General features: G+C 38.2%; 1 protein-coding gene across 2 annotated transcripts in view; it reads left to right on the forward strand.

The window, feature by feature from the left end:
* Positions 1-13769, forward strand: part of eng (endoglin) — a 100612-nt gene extending 86843 nt beyond the window's left edge. Inside the window, exons 12-15 of one of the 2 annotated variants that reach the window (XM_084694125.1) lie at positions 3016-3123; positions 3236-3283; positions 4470-4559; positions 8936-9005. In XM_084694125.1, the coding sequence (XP_084550251.1) occupies positions 3016-3123; positions 3236-3283; positions 4470-4513 (200 nt within the window). In that variant the 3' untranslated portion in view covers positions 4514-4559; positions 8936-9005. Of the gene's footprint in view, positions 1-3015; positions 3124-3235; positions 3284-4469; positions 4560-8935 lie in introns of both variants that reach the window. The other variant, XM_084694124.1, reaches the window with a different exon arrangement.
* Positions 13770-15043: the final 1274 nt, after the last annotated feature.

The raw sequence follows: 15043 nt of genomic DNA on the forward strand, positions 1-15043 counted from the left end.
AGAGGACTCAGTTGAGGCTGACTCTGGATCTATGTTGAATAGGCAATTACTAACTGCCAGTTAGTCAGGCTGTCTGTTGAATGTTTAGGCAAAACAGACTACCGCTAGTGTTGCTGCCAAACGCGCACTCTGCTATCATTGGAGCTAATAGAGCCACCTTTAAAGTTCCAAAACAGCAAAGCAATCCATATTTTTGTGTTGGCAACATTTTGGTGAAACTGTTCATAAAATGTAATGAGTAACGACACATTGTAGAAATGTAGTGGAGTAAAAGTATAGATAATAGCTGCAAAATGTAATGGAGTCAAAGTAAAAAGTAGGCACTATTATTTTTAAGTAAAGTACAGATACGGAAACATTTACTTAAGTACAGGGTCCACCACTGCCATATACAGTGTGTAACGGAGTTAGAACCGTGAAAGTCACTCCTCAGGTATGTAACAGGCCACCCGTGTCAATGAAAAGCTAGCTTTTCTTTGGCGTAGCTGGTAGTGGTCACGCTTGGCAAGTCGGAGGTTGTGCGTTCGAGCCCAGTGAGTGGCAAACGAGCCTTGTCGTGACCGAGCGTGGCTACAGCTGTTACATACCCGTCACATTGGTGCCGTGACCGGGATTCACGAGGTTAGCACAGCTAACAGCCGGATTGAGTTTCAGAGGGGTGAGTGTAACGGAGTTAGAACTGTGAAAATCGCTCCTCGGGTATGTAACAGGCCACCCGTGTCACCAAATAGCTAGCTTTTCTTTGGCGTAGCTGGTAGTGGTCACGCTTGGCAAGTCGGAGGTCGTGCATTCGAGCCCAGTGAGTGGCGAGCGAGCCTTGTCGTGACTGAGCGTGGCTACAGCTGCTACATACCCATCACAAGTGCAGATGTAATTCTATTCCTCAACTTCCCCCTTTACTTTTGTTTACTTTGAATATGAGTATACTGGAATAGCAACTGTACTACTGTATAACACAACAATGAGAGTTGGCTACCATCCCATTCTCAACAATTCCACTTTTGGAAAATTCCGTCTTAGTCTGGCCAGTCATTGGCACTGGAGTTTGGTTGCTATAGTAACGCCATCCCTTAACAGCTACACGTTGTCGTCATGGCAATGGTGTCAGGACGTGCCATGGGGTCGTTAAGGGTGGGGTCTCATCCTTTAGGAAGGCCTGCTGCCTGAACTTGTGGCCATAATCAGCAGTAATGACCCCCTTGGGGTCATCTGCGTGTGTGTGTGTTGTTTGTCTGTGCGACCATTGTGTCCAAGGGAGTCTGGTTGAGCGGCCATCTAAACAAGGGCTGCACAGTCCAGTACTATTGTCAGAGTCTGAGCAACACAAAGAGAGGAAGGTGTTTCCCTTTAATGCTGGGAGACAATCTCTGGGCAGATGAGACAGGAAGAATCCAGTACATTCCTCATTAGCTGCGGCAGGCCAAAGGGGAAGTCCATTATTGGAAAATAAAAAATTGTGGAAAAATACAAATAAGGGAGAAAAAAAATATGGTAACCCTTTGTTATGACTTGGCACACAAACCACTGTTTTTTTGGCCAACAATCTTTATCTGACAATTTCCTCTCCCTCACTGTCTCCTGTGGTGTGTGGGAAAACAAAGGATACAGATTTATCGGCATCATTATCAATGTTGAAGGTGGCTGTGAGCGCAAGCTTCCAGTTTTTTATTCATCCTGTTTGCTCTTTTTGGTCTACCCATGTCAAGTAAAGGTGAGATGCAGAGGGATTCTGAGACTTCCAACTGTGTCCACATGTACAAAGCTCTCTTTGTTGGTTTGCTATAGTCATGTGGGATCTCCCTTCAGAGTGTATTTTTAACACTTTGCCTAGAATCCCACCAATTATAGGTGTCCTCTCTGTCCAACAGGGGGCTCTTGGGAGTTAAATGGCTGTCCTGTTCCTTCCCCAACTGTGTGTCTGATTCTTATTCTTGTTTGTTCAGTATGTGGATGGGGACAACATAAAACATTTTGCAGTATCAACAGGGTTTTTCATGCATTGCATGTTATAGGTAAATAATTGTGCATTGGGTTTTGTTCTCTAAAATGTTTGATCTTGACTATACTGATTTTGTGTTTATTCAAACACAAAGGTGCAAGAGGTGTTTCACATTCCTTTACTGAACTGGGAGATGTCTGTACACTTCCGTAAAATCTGAGAATCAAACATTTCCCTGGCAAACTAGATTTGGTATGTAATTTTTTTTAAGCGAATTGCTGTCTAATATGCAAATGCAACAAAGAACCCCAAAAGCTCCAATGTAGAGTGAACTTGTCAGTACAAAGTAGTGAAAGGTTTGACAGTAAACATAGTAGTAAAGTGTGAAGTTCTTGGATGTAAACTGGACAGTGGAGCTTCCTTCCACTAGTTACCAAATAATCCCACTAAGCTGCTGAAATTGAATATATTGATAGACATCGAGTTTACATGCCTACAAACCTGGAGGGACTGCTTATCTGTAATGTTTATTTCAGCTCAGGTATTGTATGTTTCACAACCACTAAGACTGTCAGCCACTGGAAGTTACAAGCTAACAAACAATATAACACTTCAGCCACGGGCTTTGGTGAAGATCTGCCTCATTTACTTACAGAATCCATGTTAAAGAATCTCCTGTGAAGATGTCTGCGTACATCTTTGTGTGTGTTTGTAACGTTCATAGATTCTCGCATATGTACAGGATGCTCACGTTGGTGTGCATGTGTATCTGGCCATTTTTATATCTGTGAGAAGTGTGTTTTACATCTGTGTATTTCCTATTTATGTTTTCACTACATTACAATTCCTGTAATATTTGTATTTTATATTGTAAATTGGCAACTTATATTTGATTTTATTGACTTTAATTGTGTTCCACTTAGTATTGATAGTTTATGTATCCTTAGTATGGTTAGACCACATATTTAAATTTAAGATCCCTACATGTTTATTGTATGCACCTTCCTGCCAAAGCAAATTCCTTGTCTATGCAAACTTTCATGGCAAATAAATCCCTTTATGATTCTGATTTACAGGACCATGTTTTGACTTTGGTCTTTCGGCTGTGTTGGGCATTGCCTTTGGAGGATTCCTGATTGGAGTTCTCCTCATTGGGGCTCTGTGGTTAATCAAGATTCGAACTGGTGAGTGTGTATTTTAAAAGGCCTAGCATGGCTAGAATATTCTAATTACATTATGATGCAATCTTTCTCTAAATGATTTTGATATTGTATGATTATCTGTTATTGGATACAGGATATCCCACCGGACTGGATATAAGTTCAACTGCAGCAAATCTTTCAGGTGAGAGATACATTGAAACTACTGCTGCTAAATTAATACTATTTAACTGATTTGGACAGCAATTCTCAGTTAAAATCAGTTACATTAACTAAGCTAATATTACGCATATTTAGAATTAATGCCACACTAAGCACTTGAAAACAATAACATTCTAGGGATGGTAAAATTCATCGATTCTCATCAGAGTATCGGTATAAAAGTTCCACCGTATTTGGGATTAACTGGGATTGCATCGGTAAAATTCGATTTAGTCATATACTTTTGTGAGCATAGGCCCCATAACTTTCTTATTTAGACATGACTAATAATTTGTGATCGATAATTAAATATGTAGATTGATTCATTGCTCTAAACAGTTTTTGTCTGTCTCAAACACACTTTCTCATCTCCACTGCCATCAGTGGCCATTTCTGGTCATGTCTCTTGGCCAAGTTGTACACAAGTTGGAGGCGTTGAGGGCAAGTCACAGATTATCACAGAGCAAAACCTACACATTCTGCCAAATTTCTATTATTATTTGTTATATATACAATATGTTTATTCTTTTTTTTCTTCAGGTAATTAAGTACAAACAGACAAATGATAGGATTAAGTTAGAAATTATGCCGAAATGAAAAGAGAAAAAAAAGAAAAACAAGACAATTGAAATCAAATCAAATTAAGGCAAAAAAAACTGAACAAAAAAACCAAAACTAACAGAGCGTACAACTCAAGACAATGAAATGTATTGATGCATCACTAGCACACAACATATATTGAAGAAGAAGTGAGCGGCCTGTTGTGAGTCTCACAGCTGCTCAAGATCTCCATCAAATTGAGCAAGATGGTCTAAGAATGGCTGCCAGATCTTATAGAATTGTTTGTAAAACTGTATCTGTATTTTCTCCATGTGTAATAGAGAAGTAAGTTCTGATAGCCACGTCTTGAAGAGTGGCATGGTTTCTTCAAACTTGTCTTTGAGTTGAGTAAATGAAGCAAAATGTTTGTCAATGTACAAATCTTTTACTACAATGCATTTTTGTCTCCAACTATAAAAAGTTGCATCTAAGAGAGCAGGGGGGAATGCATGATTATGACACACTGGAGCATAGATAGAGGTACCAGGTAACTTGCAGCACTTCTTAATTTGCTGCCATATTTTCAAACAATTAATAATTATTCAATTTTTCACTTTTGTGTTGGGCAGCCCAGGTGTTGAAAAAAGAAGAGCTAGGACTGAACTGTCTTTGATGTCTTTCTTTTCAATGGCTACCCATGCAGGGGTGCACCCCAGAAGGCAAGAGCTTTAAGATTTGCTGCCCAGTAGTATTGCTGAAAGCATGGCAGACCAAATCCACCTTTCTCTCTGGGTTTTTGTAAATTAGTTTTTGAAATTCTTTGAGCTTTAAAACCCCAGATAAAAGGCATGATTATTGAGTCAAGTAACTTAAAGAATGACTTTGTGAGGAAAATAGGAAGGTTATGAAAGGGGTATAGGAATCTTGCCAGTGAAACCATCTTGATAGTATTTATACGACCCACCATAGAGAGCGGAAGCGTGCTCCACTTGCCAATTTCTCCAATTTAGTTTTTCCACCTTTTCATGGAAATTATGTTTAAATGTCAATTTAGGATCCTTTGGAAGGGTAACTCCTAGGTACTTCAGCTTGTCTGTAACTTTAAATGGGAGTTTATGCAGAAATTCTGCTTCATTGTTATGCCCAAGAGGCATAAATTAACTTAATGCCAATGCCAATTAATTGTGTATCCAGAAACTTCCCCAAATGACTGTATGAGGTCTAACAGAATGGGAATAGACTTGAGGCTGTGACATGAAGATTGCAACATCATCTGCATATAAGGACAGATGGTGGTCCACATCTCCCAGGTGAATGGGTTCAAGAGAGCTGTGCTACCTGATACTAATAGCAAGGGGTTCAATACCAATTGCAAAGAGGAGCGGGCTAAGGTGGCAGCCCTGGCGCGTCCCACAATGTAATGGAAATGGAGGTGACCTTTCTTGATTTGTTAGAATGGAAGAGGAAGGGTGGGCATATACAGTTTTAATCCATGAGACAAAACGGTCACCAAATCCAAATTCCTCCAATACCCTCCACATATATGCCCACTCTATCTGATCAAACGCTTTCTCCGCATCTAAGCAGAGGACTGCCACCTTCTGATCTTTTCTGTAGTCATGGTACATTATGTTGATTAATCTTCTAACATAAAAAAAAGGAGAACCGAGCAGGAATTAAACCAGTTTGGTCTGCATGAATAATGGAGGCGATGTGTTTGTTTAACCTATTTACCATCAATTTTGTAAAAATGTTCATATCAGAGTTCAGTAATGCAATTGAAAGATGAGGTTTCAGAGTCAGATGGCTGAGCTGTTAGGGAATCGGGCTAGTAATCAGAAGGTTGCTGGTTCGATCCTGGCTGTGCCAACCAAATGACGTTGTGTCCTTGGGCAAGGCACTTCACCCTACTTGCCTTGGGGGAATGTCCCTGTACTTACTGTAAGTCGCTCTGGATAAGAGCGTCTGCTAAATGACTTAATGTAAATGTAATGTTAATGTTTCAGTCTCATCTCTCCCTTCTTATAGAATAAGTGAGATATTGGCTTCATACAAGGAGTTTGAAGATGTTTGGGTTTCAAATGAGTGGTTAAACATCCGGAGCAAGAGTGGACGAACAGTCAGCTGTTCAGGAAATTTCTTATATAGTTTGATTCCAAACCCATCTGGGTCAGCACTTTTACCATTGGGAAAGGGTTTTATAGCATCCAGAATCTCTTGAGCAGTAATATCAGCATTAAGCACTTCACACGCCTTGTCATTTAACTTGGGGAGGTTCAGGTTCTCCAGCCACGCAGAGGTGTCCCCTTTAGCTTTGGATGTATATAATTGTTGATAATATTCCCTGAAGCGCTTGTTTATATTGCTGGGGTCAGTGATAATGTCCCAAGATTTTGATTTGATTTTATGTATAGCTCTGCTAGCCTGCAAACCTCTCAGCTGTCGGGCTAGTAGCTTCTGGGGCTTATCTTTAAGTTCAAATTGTTTTTGCTTCAGTTTAAACAATTGGTCCTGTACCTGGGCAGATAGTATATCGTTATATTCATAACTCAGTTTAAGAAAATATTCTGCAGGGTGACAGAATTAGCAGAAGATTTATAGGCAGTTTCTAGTTGCATTGGATCTTTTCAATTTCTAGAAGGCGCTTCTTTTCTTTTCTCATTGAGCTTTCAAAAGAAATAATGTGTCCCCTAATCACAGCCTTAAAAGTTTCCCATAAGGTGGAGTCTGTAACCACGAGATTATCATTTGTTTCCCCCCAAAAAAGTACCAATGATATTGGAGAGTGATCAGAAATGATATAATGACATGAGGTGGAGATAACATTTGAAATCAAGTTTGAGTCAAGTAAAAAATAATAGATTCTAGAGAAAGAGTTGTGTCTCTGTGAGAAAAAAGAATAATCCCTTTGTGTGGGGTGCTGAAGCCTCCATATATCAACGAGATGCATGGATAACATTAGATTATTCTTTGATTAGAAGTTATGGAGGCAGCAGAAGGCACCAGGTTTGTTTGGGAAGCACACAATTGAAGTCACCACTTATGATCACATGCGTATCTGAGAGATGGGCAGTAAATTGAAGACTTTACGGAAAAAATCTGGGTCATCAGAATTGGGACCATCCAAATTGCTAGTAATCAACAGTTTGGTAACCCTTTTTTCAAGAGAGATGGACAATTTGACGTATTCCATGTAAAAATATTCCATGTTGATTTAAAGTACACAGGCAGTATGACTAATTTAAAAAAAGATAAAAATATATAGTATATATATAGAAACAGCACCACTGCCTTCTGCTCATTGCTGAGTCAGCCTACCTCAAGTTCTCAGGTAGCGTCCAAGAAGTCAGAGGCAGTTGTATGCAAGCCAAGGTTTTTATTAGAAAAACCGAAAAGGGCAAAAACTAAACCAAAAACACCTAGCCGACTCAGTTGGGAAAAAACCAAAGCGCTCGTAACAGACTGAGGAAACAACAAAAAAATAAACCTCAGTTCTAAGCACTGGGGGTAGCCGAACGTTTCTTCCACACGAGACACAAGACGAGGGGGGGCAACATGCGACGATCTGACACAAGTGTCATGCACATCCGTCTGCTGGCAGTAGTCACGGCACATTACACTATGCTTCACTGTTAATCCTGAGCATACTTACAGTTTTTTACAATCGCTATATCGCAATTTTTTCAAGACTTTCCTAAAGTCTTAACGCACCAACACACCTACCACACACAATTGGCAAAATGGTTAATTTCATGCTCAAAATCACAAATTGTAAACTAAACTCAAACACAAATATTCATAACACAAAAATACACTACACAACACACCATGTCTACCAAAACACTAACTCACGTTCGCTTTCAATCTGAAAATTTAGTCAATCATAGCACAATGTCATAAAAAACACTAACACCACAGAAACTGCATTCTTTTACATGTCAGGTCTCACAGTATATGGATCATAAATTGTGTTTTGCTATGCAGTTTCTTTTGAAGCCTCTCTACATTTTTGTTTTGTTGGGTTAAATGAATTTCCGCACTTTTGCTGCGGAAATTCAGAACAAAAAATGAATGAACCATCTCAAAGTAGCTTTATAGAATGTACGGTTACTGTATTGAAAAAAAAGAAGACAAACATAATTGCTGCAGTAAAGGCTTCATTCGCAACAGGTCATTATTTCAAGAAAATGTGCAATATAACTGCCATTTACAGTGTTTTATCAGTTACCCTCAGTCTGGCCCTTCTCTGAGCGCCACCACACATTCTAACTCCTCTCCCTTGCCCTTGTCCCACTCGTGCAGGCATTATTCTTACTTTCTTTGTGTTGCTCTATATAGTTCTTTTTCCACACTGTCATCCCAAAGGGGTCCTCTTTACTCTGTATACAATATGGTCATGCGATTGAAAGAACCTCAACACCTGAGTGTTTCCTAGTTGGGAATCAGCTGTGATTTGCAGTATTTGCATAACTTCAACCAGTTGCTTCAACCAGCAATGGAATAAAATACAGGGGATATGTTTGTGTTTCAATTCACAATATGAACAGCTGTTCACTTTGAAAATAAGTTAGGTTTAGAACATGATGTTATCTGTTCTGACAAACAATGTGAAAGCATTGGTAAATTGGGCAGTAAAAATCGATTGTTTTGGTCTTGGTTTAGCTTGTGTGTAAAAGTTCAAGCATTTTAAATGTGTTTTTACTCTATGCAGTTTGTGTCAAAGCAACAAGAAATGGGTTAATTGTATAGCCAACACAGACGGATGTTGTGCTAACTGTGTCAAGAGTTAAGGAAACTTGTTAAACGTATTGAAAAAATTCTCATAGCGATTGTAAAATACTGTAAATTGCTTAACTGTTAAATGTGTGAGGAGTTACACCGTGTCCTAACTGGATGTCGCGTAGCATTGGACGCTCAAATTCAGTTGTACACAAACCACGTTGCTATGACTTGAAGCTTGAAAGCTTCTATGAGCTTTCAACGTGAGTGACAAAAAATACATAAAAACACTCGCGTCCCGTCGCATCCACTTAGGACATGGTGTAACACCTTTATGCATAGATCCACATTTCATTGTCTCCCTTTCTATCTCTAGGATGTCCCTGCTCTCTGACCAAACAACAGCCAGTCCACACCAACCCCTCCCCATCTGAAAACAGTAGTGCCAATGCCAGCATTGGCAGCACACAGAGCACGCCAACCAGCAGCATGGCATGAGGATGTCACTGTAATTTCATCATTATTCTGTTATGTCATTCAGAATAGTTTGTTGCAATCCCACTATGTTTTCCAGAATGCCCTCTTTCTCCTCATTTGGTTAATAAAAAGCAAGCACACATCCTATCTCTATCCCCTGATCACACCCCATTTGGGTGAGGTCAGGCTGGGTAGTCAAGACAACCATTTACCTTTCTCTAGTCTAAGCTTCTCAGACAGGAATGAAAGCACAACAAAGTAACTAACAGGAAAATAATTGTCATACTTTTTGATGAATTATGCATCTTTGATGGCAGTATAACAGTCATTCAAAGGGGAAAGGGAACAAAATATATATATACACTATATTAGAGAAGCACTTTTTGTTTCATGACACACACTTTTTCTCTGATTGTCAGAGGTATCCTATTTACTCCGATTCAAATTCAGGCCTGATGCCAATTCAAAAGGAACTATATCATGTGTAGGTTGACTTGATTGGGAGAATAATCATGCATATGTTTTAGGCGTATCAACAAAGTTAAAATACCAAATGTTATCTTCCCATACCAAGGGGTAACTGTCTAATACAAGTGAGAGATTGGGAAAAGGCTACCTCTTAATTTATGTAGAAGTCTGTAGGCTAAGTATGATCTTAACAAAATGCTTCTCTAGTGGAATAGTAGCTTATTTTCTGAAATGTGTACTTTAGTTACATCATACGTATATTTCTCTGAGCCATTTGTAACTCACATACTTTGTAACTCTACATTCATGCAAGTTGATCTTCCCATGGGGGCCTAACACGTTGTCTTATGATATATACAGAACTATTTAAAGTAAGGGAGAGAAACCTTTTTTTTCTTAAGGGCTCGTCCTCGCTCTCAAAAGAAGAAAAGGGTTAACTTAATGGAGCCACAAATTAGGATTCACAAAAAGAAAAGAAAAATCTAAGATTGTAAATAAAATAAAATGAACTCAGGAATCAGAACAATTACCAGTATTGTAATTTAATGTTGCTTATTGAGAAATATAATTACCGAGAGTATTAGGTATCTGTAAAAATAGATGGTTGAACCATAATTGTAAACTCATCCTTTGTTGTTTTTGTAATTGCACAAATGTAAATGTTTTTGGTTTTTTATTACCTCAGGCTTATCTCTATAAAAATAAGGTCTTAAATGAAGCAATCATTCAACTCACAAAATGTGGAAGAAAATCATTATCCCCCCCCCCAAAAAAAAAATATCCATTTGCTTTTGGCAACAATTCATGTTTAACATTTCATGGTTTGGCATTTGGCAATATTACCAATTGTACAAGTACATCAGGGGGGTTCCAGAAACCAGGTTTAGTGAAAACCAGTGTTGGGTAAGTTACTCCCAAAAAAGTAATTTATTACTAATTACTTCATCAATATTGTATTTAAAATACTTTTGTAATTACTCTGTCTGAAAAGTTATTTCATTACTCAATCAGTAATGTACTGCATTACTTCTTACAATCCCTATAAACCTTGACTGGATAGACAACAGAAAGGAAAGTCTTTCAAGAATAAAATACAAGTCAAACTTGGAATAGTCTAGCCTTTTAGCTTTTTAACATAGCCTACTAATACTTAACATTTTAGTGACACATGTTACCTTCTTTCATCTTTAGTTATCAAACAATATGTGCATAACACAAAAGCTTAACTTTAAGTTAAACATGACATCACAGGATTCTACAGTACGCAGCAGTAGCATCTCTTCCTGCAATCTAGTTTGCAATAATTTTTTTAAGCTCACCTTCAGACACTTTCTGCACTACAAATTGAAATACGCACTAACTGATATTTACTTAGTGTCTTGTCAAATCTAAAACCAATGTTACGTAGGCTACAAGCAAAATATGCCTTAACTGTTTTTATATTTCATTTGAAACAGGAGCTCTTGTGCGTGTCGACCACAGAGCAGTGCCACCCCGCCATTTTAAGCTGCTGCCAAATGCCCTATGCGCCCAAGGGATTGCACCTACATAAACATGATATTTTATTCCACCACTTTTTCACCTGTAATATTAACGGACAGTGTGGTTAATGTTCAATGTATGGACTACTGCATTCAAACTTACGCAGTGACTTGGCCAACAATTGTCTCCCACGCCAATTGTCTCTTCTTCGCTGCTACAGCCATGTTGATTTTTTCCGGAATGTGCTCAGACTCACAATAAGCATATATTACAATTGCTAAGACACATTTCTTGACACAGTCACCCATTTTCTCAAAACTGCAAACACAAAACCAAATCTTCAGAATCAATTTCCAAAACCTCTGACTTCTGACATAATCAAACTCACCCCTAACCATTTAACTTGTGCTCAAAATCAAACAATGCTTTTAGTTCATAAACACAGCAAATCAATATATAAACACTAAGGAGCACTCATTAGACACAAATACAAAATAATGTAGAATACAGCATCCAGGGCATGTAGTTACATGGAAAGACCAATTTGTTTATGTATACACAGTAAATGCATTTATGTAGTAATAAAGAAAATTGATTTTGAAACACTGGATTTTGGTGTTTTAACACCAATTGACACTTCCCTGATGTATGACTATGTTTAGCCTGTGATCTGCACCTCTCTTTCACCAATTGTCACTGGAGGAGGGGATGGCTCACTAAATTGCTCCTCCCAAGGTTTCTTCCATTTTTCTCCTGTGAGAGGTTTTCCTTATCTTCCTTGAGGGTTGAGGTTGGCTGAGGGGCAGTTATTTGGGCGTATGTGAATCCCTCTGTGACATTGCTTGTAAAAAGGGCTATACAAATACTGTAAATTTGATTTGAAAATAATACAGTAACCATCACAACTTGGGACTGTCAACAAAGAACAAAGAAAAAACGCTGTCAAACCTTCTGGTGTGCTGGATCCAGCCTTGAAAACACTCCACACCTCTGTCACCATAGGCCAATTCTATTTCCTGTAGGAAATGTACCCCAGTATATGGGTTTTGGTCATAGACCTTCCACTGCCACACAGAGAAAAAATATTCAATTGGGTTGAGAAAAGGGCTGTATGGTGGAAGGAAAACATTTACAGTAAAAAATGCTGGTTGATGTTGAACGATTCTCATATACGGACACCATGGTGAAAGCTGACATTTTCACAAACCACCATTAGAAACAAGTGTGAACAATTTTGAGTCATTGTGTTTTACAGATGACAACTGTGTTGTAGTTGTGTTTACTGTTTTACGCCTGTGTTTACCATTTTGCAGCCCAAGTGCATCACAGTCTAAAATTGTTTTAGAGAATGAGAATGTGTTAAGAGTTTTGCCAAAAGAGTGTCTGATTTGACAAATTGGTTTAGGCCACTGAACATTCGATTCAGAGAATGGGGTTTTGTGTTTTAGCAATTGTAAAAAACTGTAACACTTCCAACTCAAGTGGGGTGAAGGAAGAGGACCTTTTTTGTCGTCGGGTGCCATGGTGGATCCTAATATCGGAATTCCACTGATGTTGTCGCGCTTAACTCTGAGTGGACATACTCTGAGTTGATTGAAATAATTCAGATATGAAATCATCAGCTTGTTCTGGAACCAAAAAGTCTGAGTTGCGCATCTTAGGGTAAATCATCTTAGAGTTCTGGGCTTGGCTCTGAGTTTGTTACACTTGCTTTCTGGAATATACCCCAAGGTCTTAAATATATTGAATACAATACATTTCGAGTTACCAAATGAGAAATAATTGAATATTTTATTTGTTTGAAAGCTAGATACTGTAACCCAAGTTAGCTTTCAAATTTTTACGTCTTGCATTTGTAAATTGCCCAAATATTTTCACCTACAAGTTGTTGTATTTCAGCATGTGTGTGTGTGGGCACACTCATTAGAGTACATGAAGGATAGATGCAAGAAACTAAGCAATACTCATTCAGTTTATCTTGTAGTAGTATATTTTTCAAATCTCATTTTTAGAATTATTTATAGTTAGTTTCTCTCTCTCTCTCATTTTGTCTTATAATTTATTGTTTGTTTTTAAAAAGATGGACAATCATTTATATGGCTCAAATGTTCAGTTTAAATATAAGACACAACAAAAGAAACAAACAGCCATTGAGTGCGTCCTCAACAACTTGTTACCTGAAGATGTTGCTTTGCCTCTTCAACTTTTACCCATATTCCTAATTCTCTACTGTCTTAGATAATGAAATGACCTGCAGATAGGCTGTTTATAAAACCTAATTGATGAAGCCTTGCACAACTTTTCCATAGAACCCGTGCAGAAACACCATATCATATGAAAAATAAATGGTTGAGCATATACAGTATATACATTACATTCACATTGTACATTTTGTCCTATATTTTAAATAAGAGAAAGCAGAGACATAAGTAAGGTCTTTATTGTCAGTGTATTTGAACCGACTTGCTGCAATAGATTTGTGCCCTATGCTACTCGGCTTGTTTGTGTGGATGTAATGCGTCTATACAGGATGTCATCCTTTAGGACTGTTGACTATGTTTGGGATTTGTGATGTTAACAAAATGGCTATGCTTATTATATATCTAGTGAAAAAGAATACAGTACTGTACCCAAAGTAGTCGTTTTTTCAAACCCTAATATAAATGTGCTTTTGTTGTACAGTATCGTGATAAAATCCAATGCCATATGTATTTTGTGTCATCTTTGTTTAAAAATGTTTTACTTGTATAATACCCATTTTAATAAAATGTAATACAACCATTTATAGCTTGTCTCTGTATTATAAAGTGATTCTTAATTATTATGGTTCTTCCGTTAGGAGGAAACGTACTGTTTTTGTTAGTATTCCTATTATTAGGGTAACTCCGCCAGGAGGAAACCTATTGTTATTGTTAGTATTATTAGGATTCCTTCGACAAGAGGAAACCTGTCATAAAAGTTAAAGATTTTATTCTGTATAAAATGATACTGTGTTCAACATTCCATGTCAGCAGGTAAGAGAGCCCCCCAAACAAAATCTAGGCTTTTCTTATTACCCAGGGAGAAGGGTGAGCATTTGTTACTGACAAACTAGAAGACGTTGGGGTTTGTTTGTTTTAAAGGAGATACTGTTCAAGAGGGCTCGATGGACGCGTATTGTCTGATGACCATTTGCTTGAGGAGGAGCTTTTACGACACCAGGACCGGAGATTCTGCTATTTTGTTTCAACCAGGGTTGATGTTGTAAACACGCATACACATACACATGCGCGCAAGATCTATGCAAGGGAGACAACCTATGAAAGAAGAGCCATGTGACAGTTGCATGCCTGTTTGTGCACCAATGACTGGACAGCAATTTTGTTTAAATGGTTAGCTAGCACAACATGCAAGCAGACAACTTTGTACCATGTACCATGTAACACAGACTGACAACTTTGTACCATGGCGTTTAGGTCTTTTGTCTCCTTGCTGCCGGCCGCAAGCAATACACTTTCTTAACTTCTTCACATACTGACTGTGAAATACTTGATAAAGATTAATATTTCAAACAACTTGGTCCTTCAGGCTGGATCTTTACATCATTTTCATCATCCCAGACCAGGAACTGAAATATTGCACAAGGGAGATTGAATCTCTCAAAAAAGACCTGGCAGCCTAAATTGCTGTTCAGGCCAATTTCCCCTGGGATGATGGAAATGTGACAAGATCCTTGAAACCAGTGGCACAGCTTTCGGTGGACAAGGTAAGAACAAGACAAGTCGATATTCATGGTCTATGAGGACTAATTGTATATATATATATGGTCTATGAGGACTAAGTGCAGTTAAGTCGACGAGGACTAATCACAGACATATTATTTGCTAAGAAATGGTGCTGAAGTTCTGTAAGAATACCGATATAGATATGTAATATATATAATATGGACTAAAGAGTCGACTAGGACTAATATTCAACGTGAATTGTATTATTGGAAATATCGCGGTTCTGTTGTGAATTAAATCATGGGTAATTGTTTTGCGAGGCACAAACCAAGACGAGATCCGGAACCTAGACG

This window comes from Hypomesus nipponensis, chromosome 27 (genome assembly GCF_054491055.1).
Source record: "Hypomesus nipponensis isolate SF chromosome 27, ASM5449105v1, whole genome shotgun sequence".
Classification (NCBI taxonomy): domain Eukaryota; kingdom Metazoa; phylum Chordata; class Actinopteri; order Osmeriformes; family Osmeridae; genus Hypomesus; species Hypomesus nipponensis.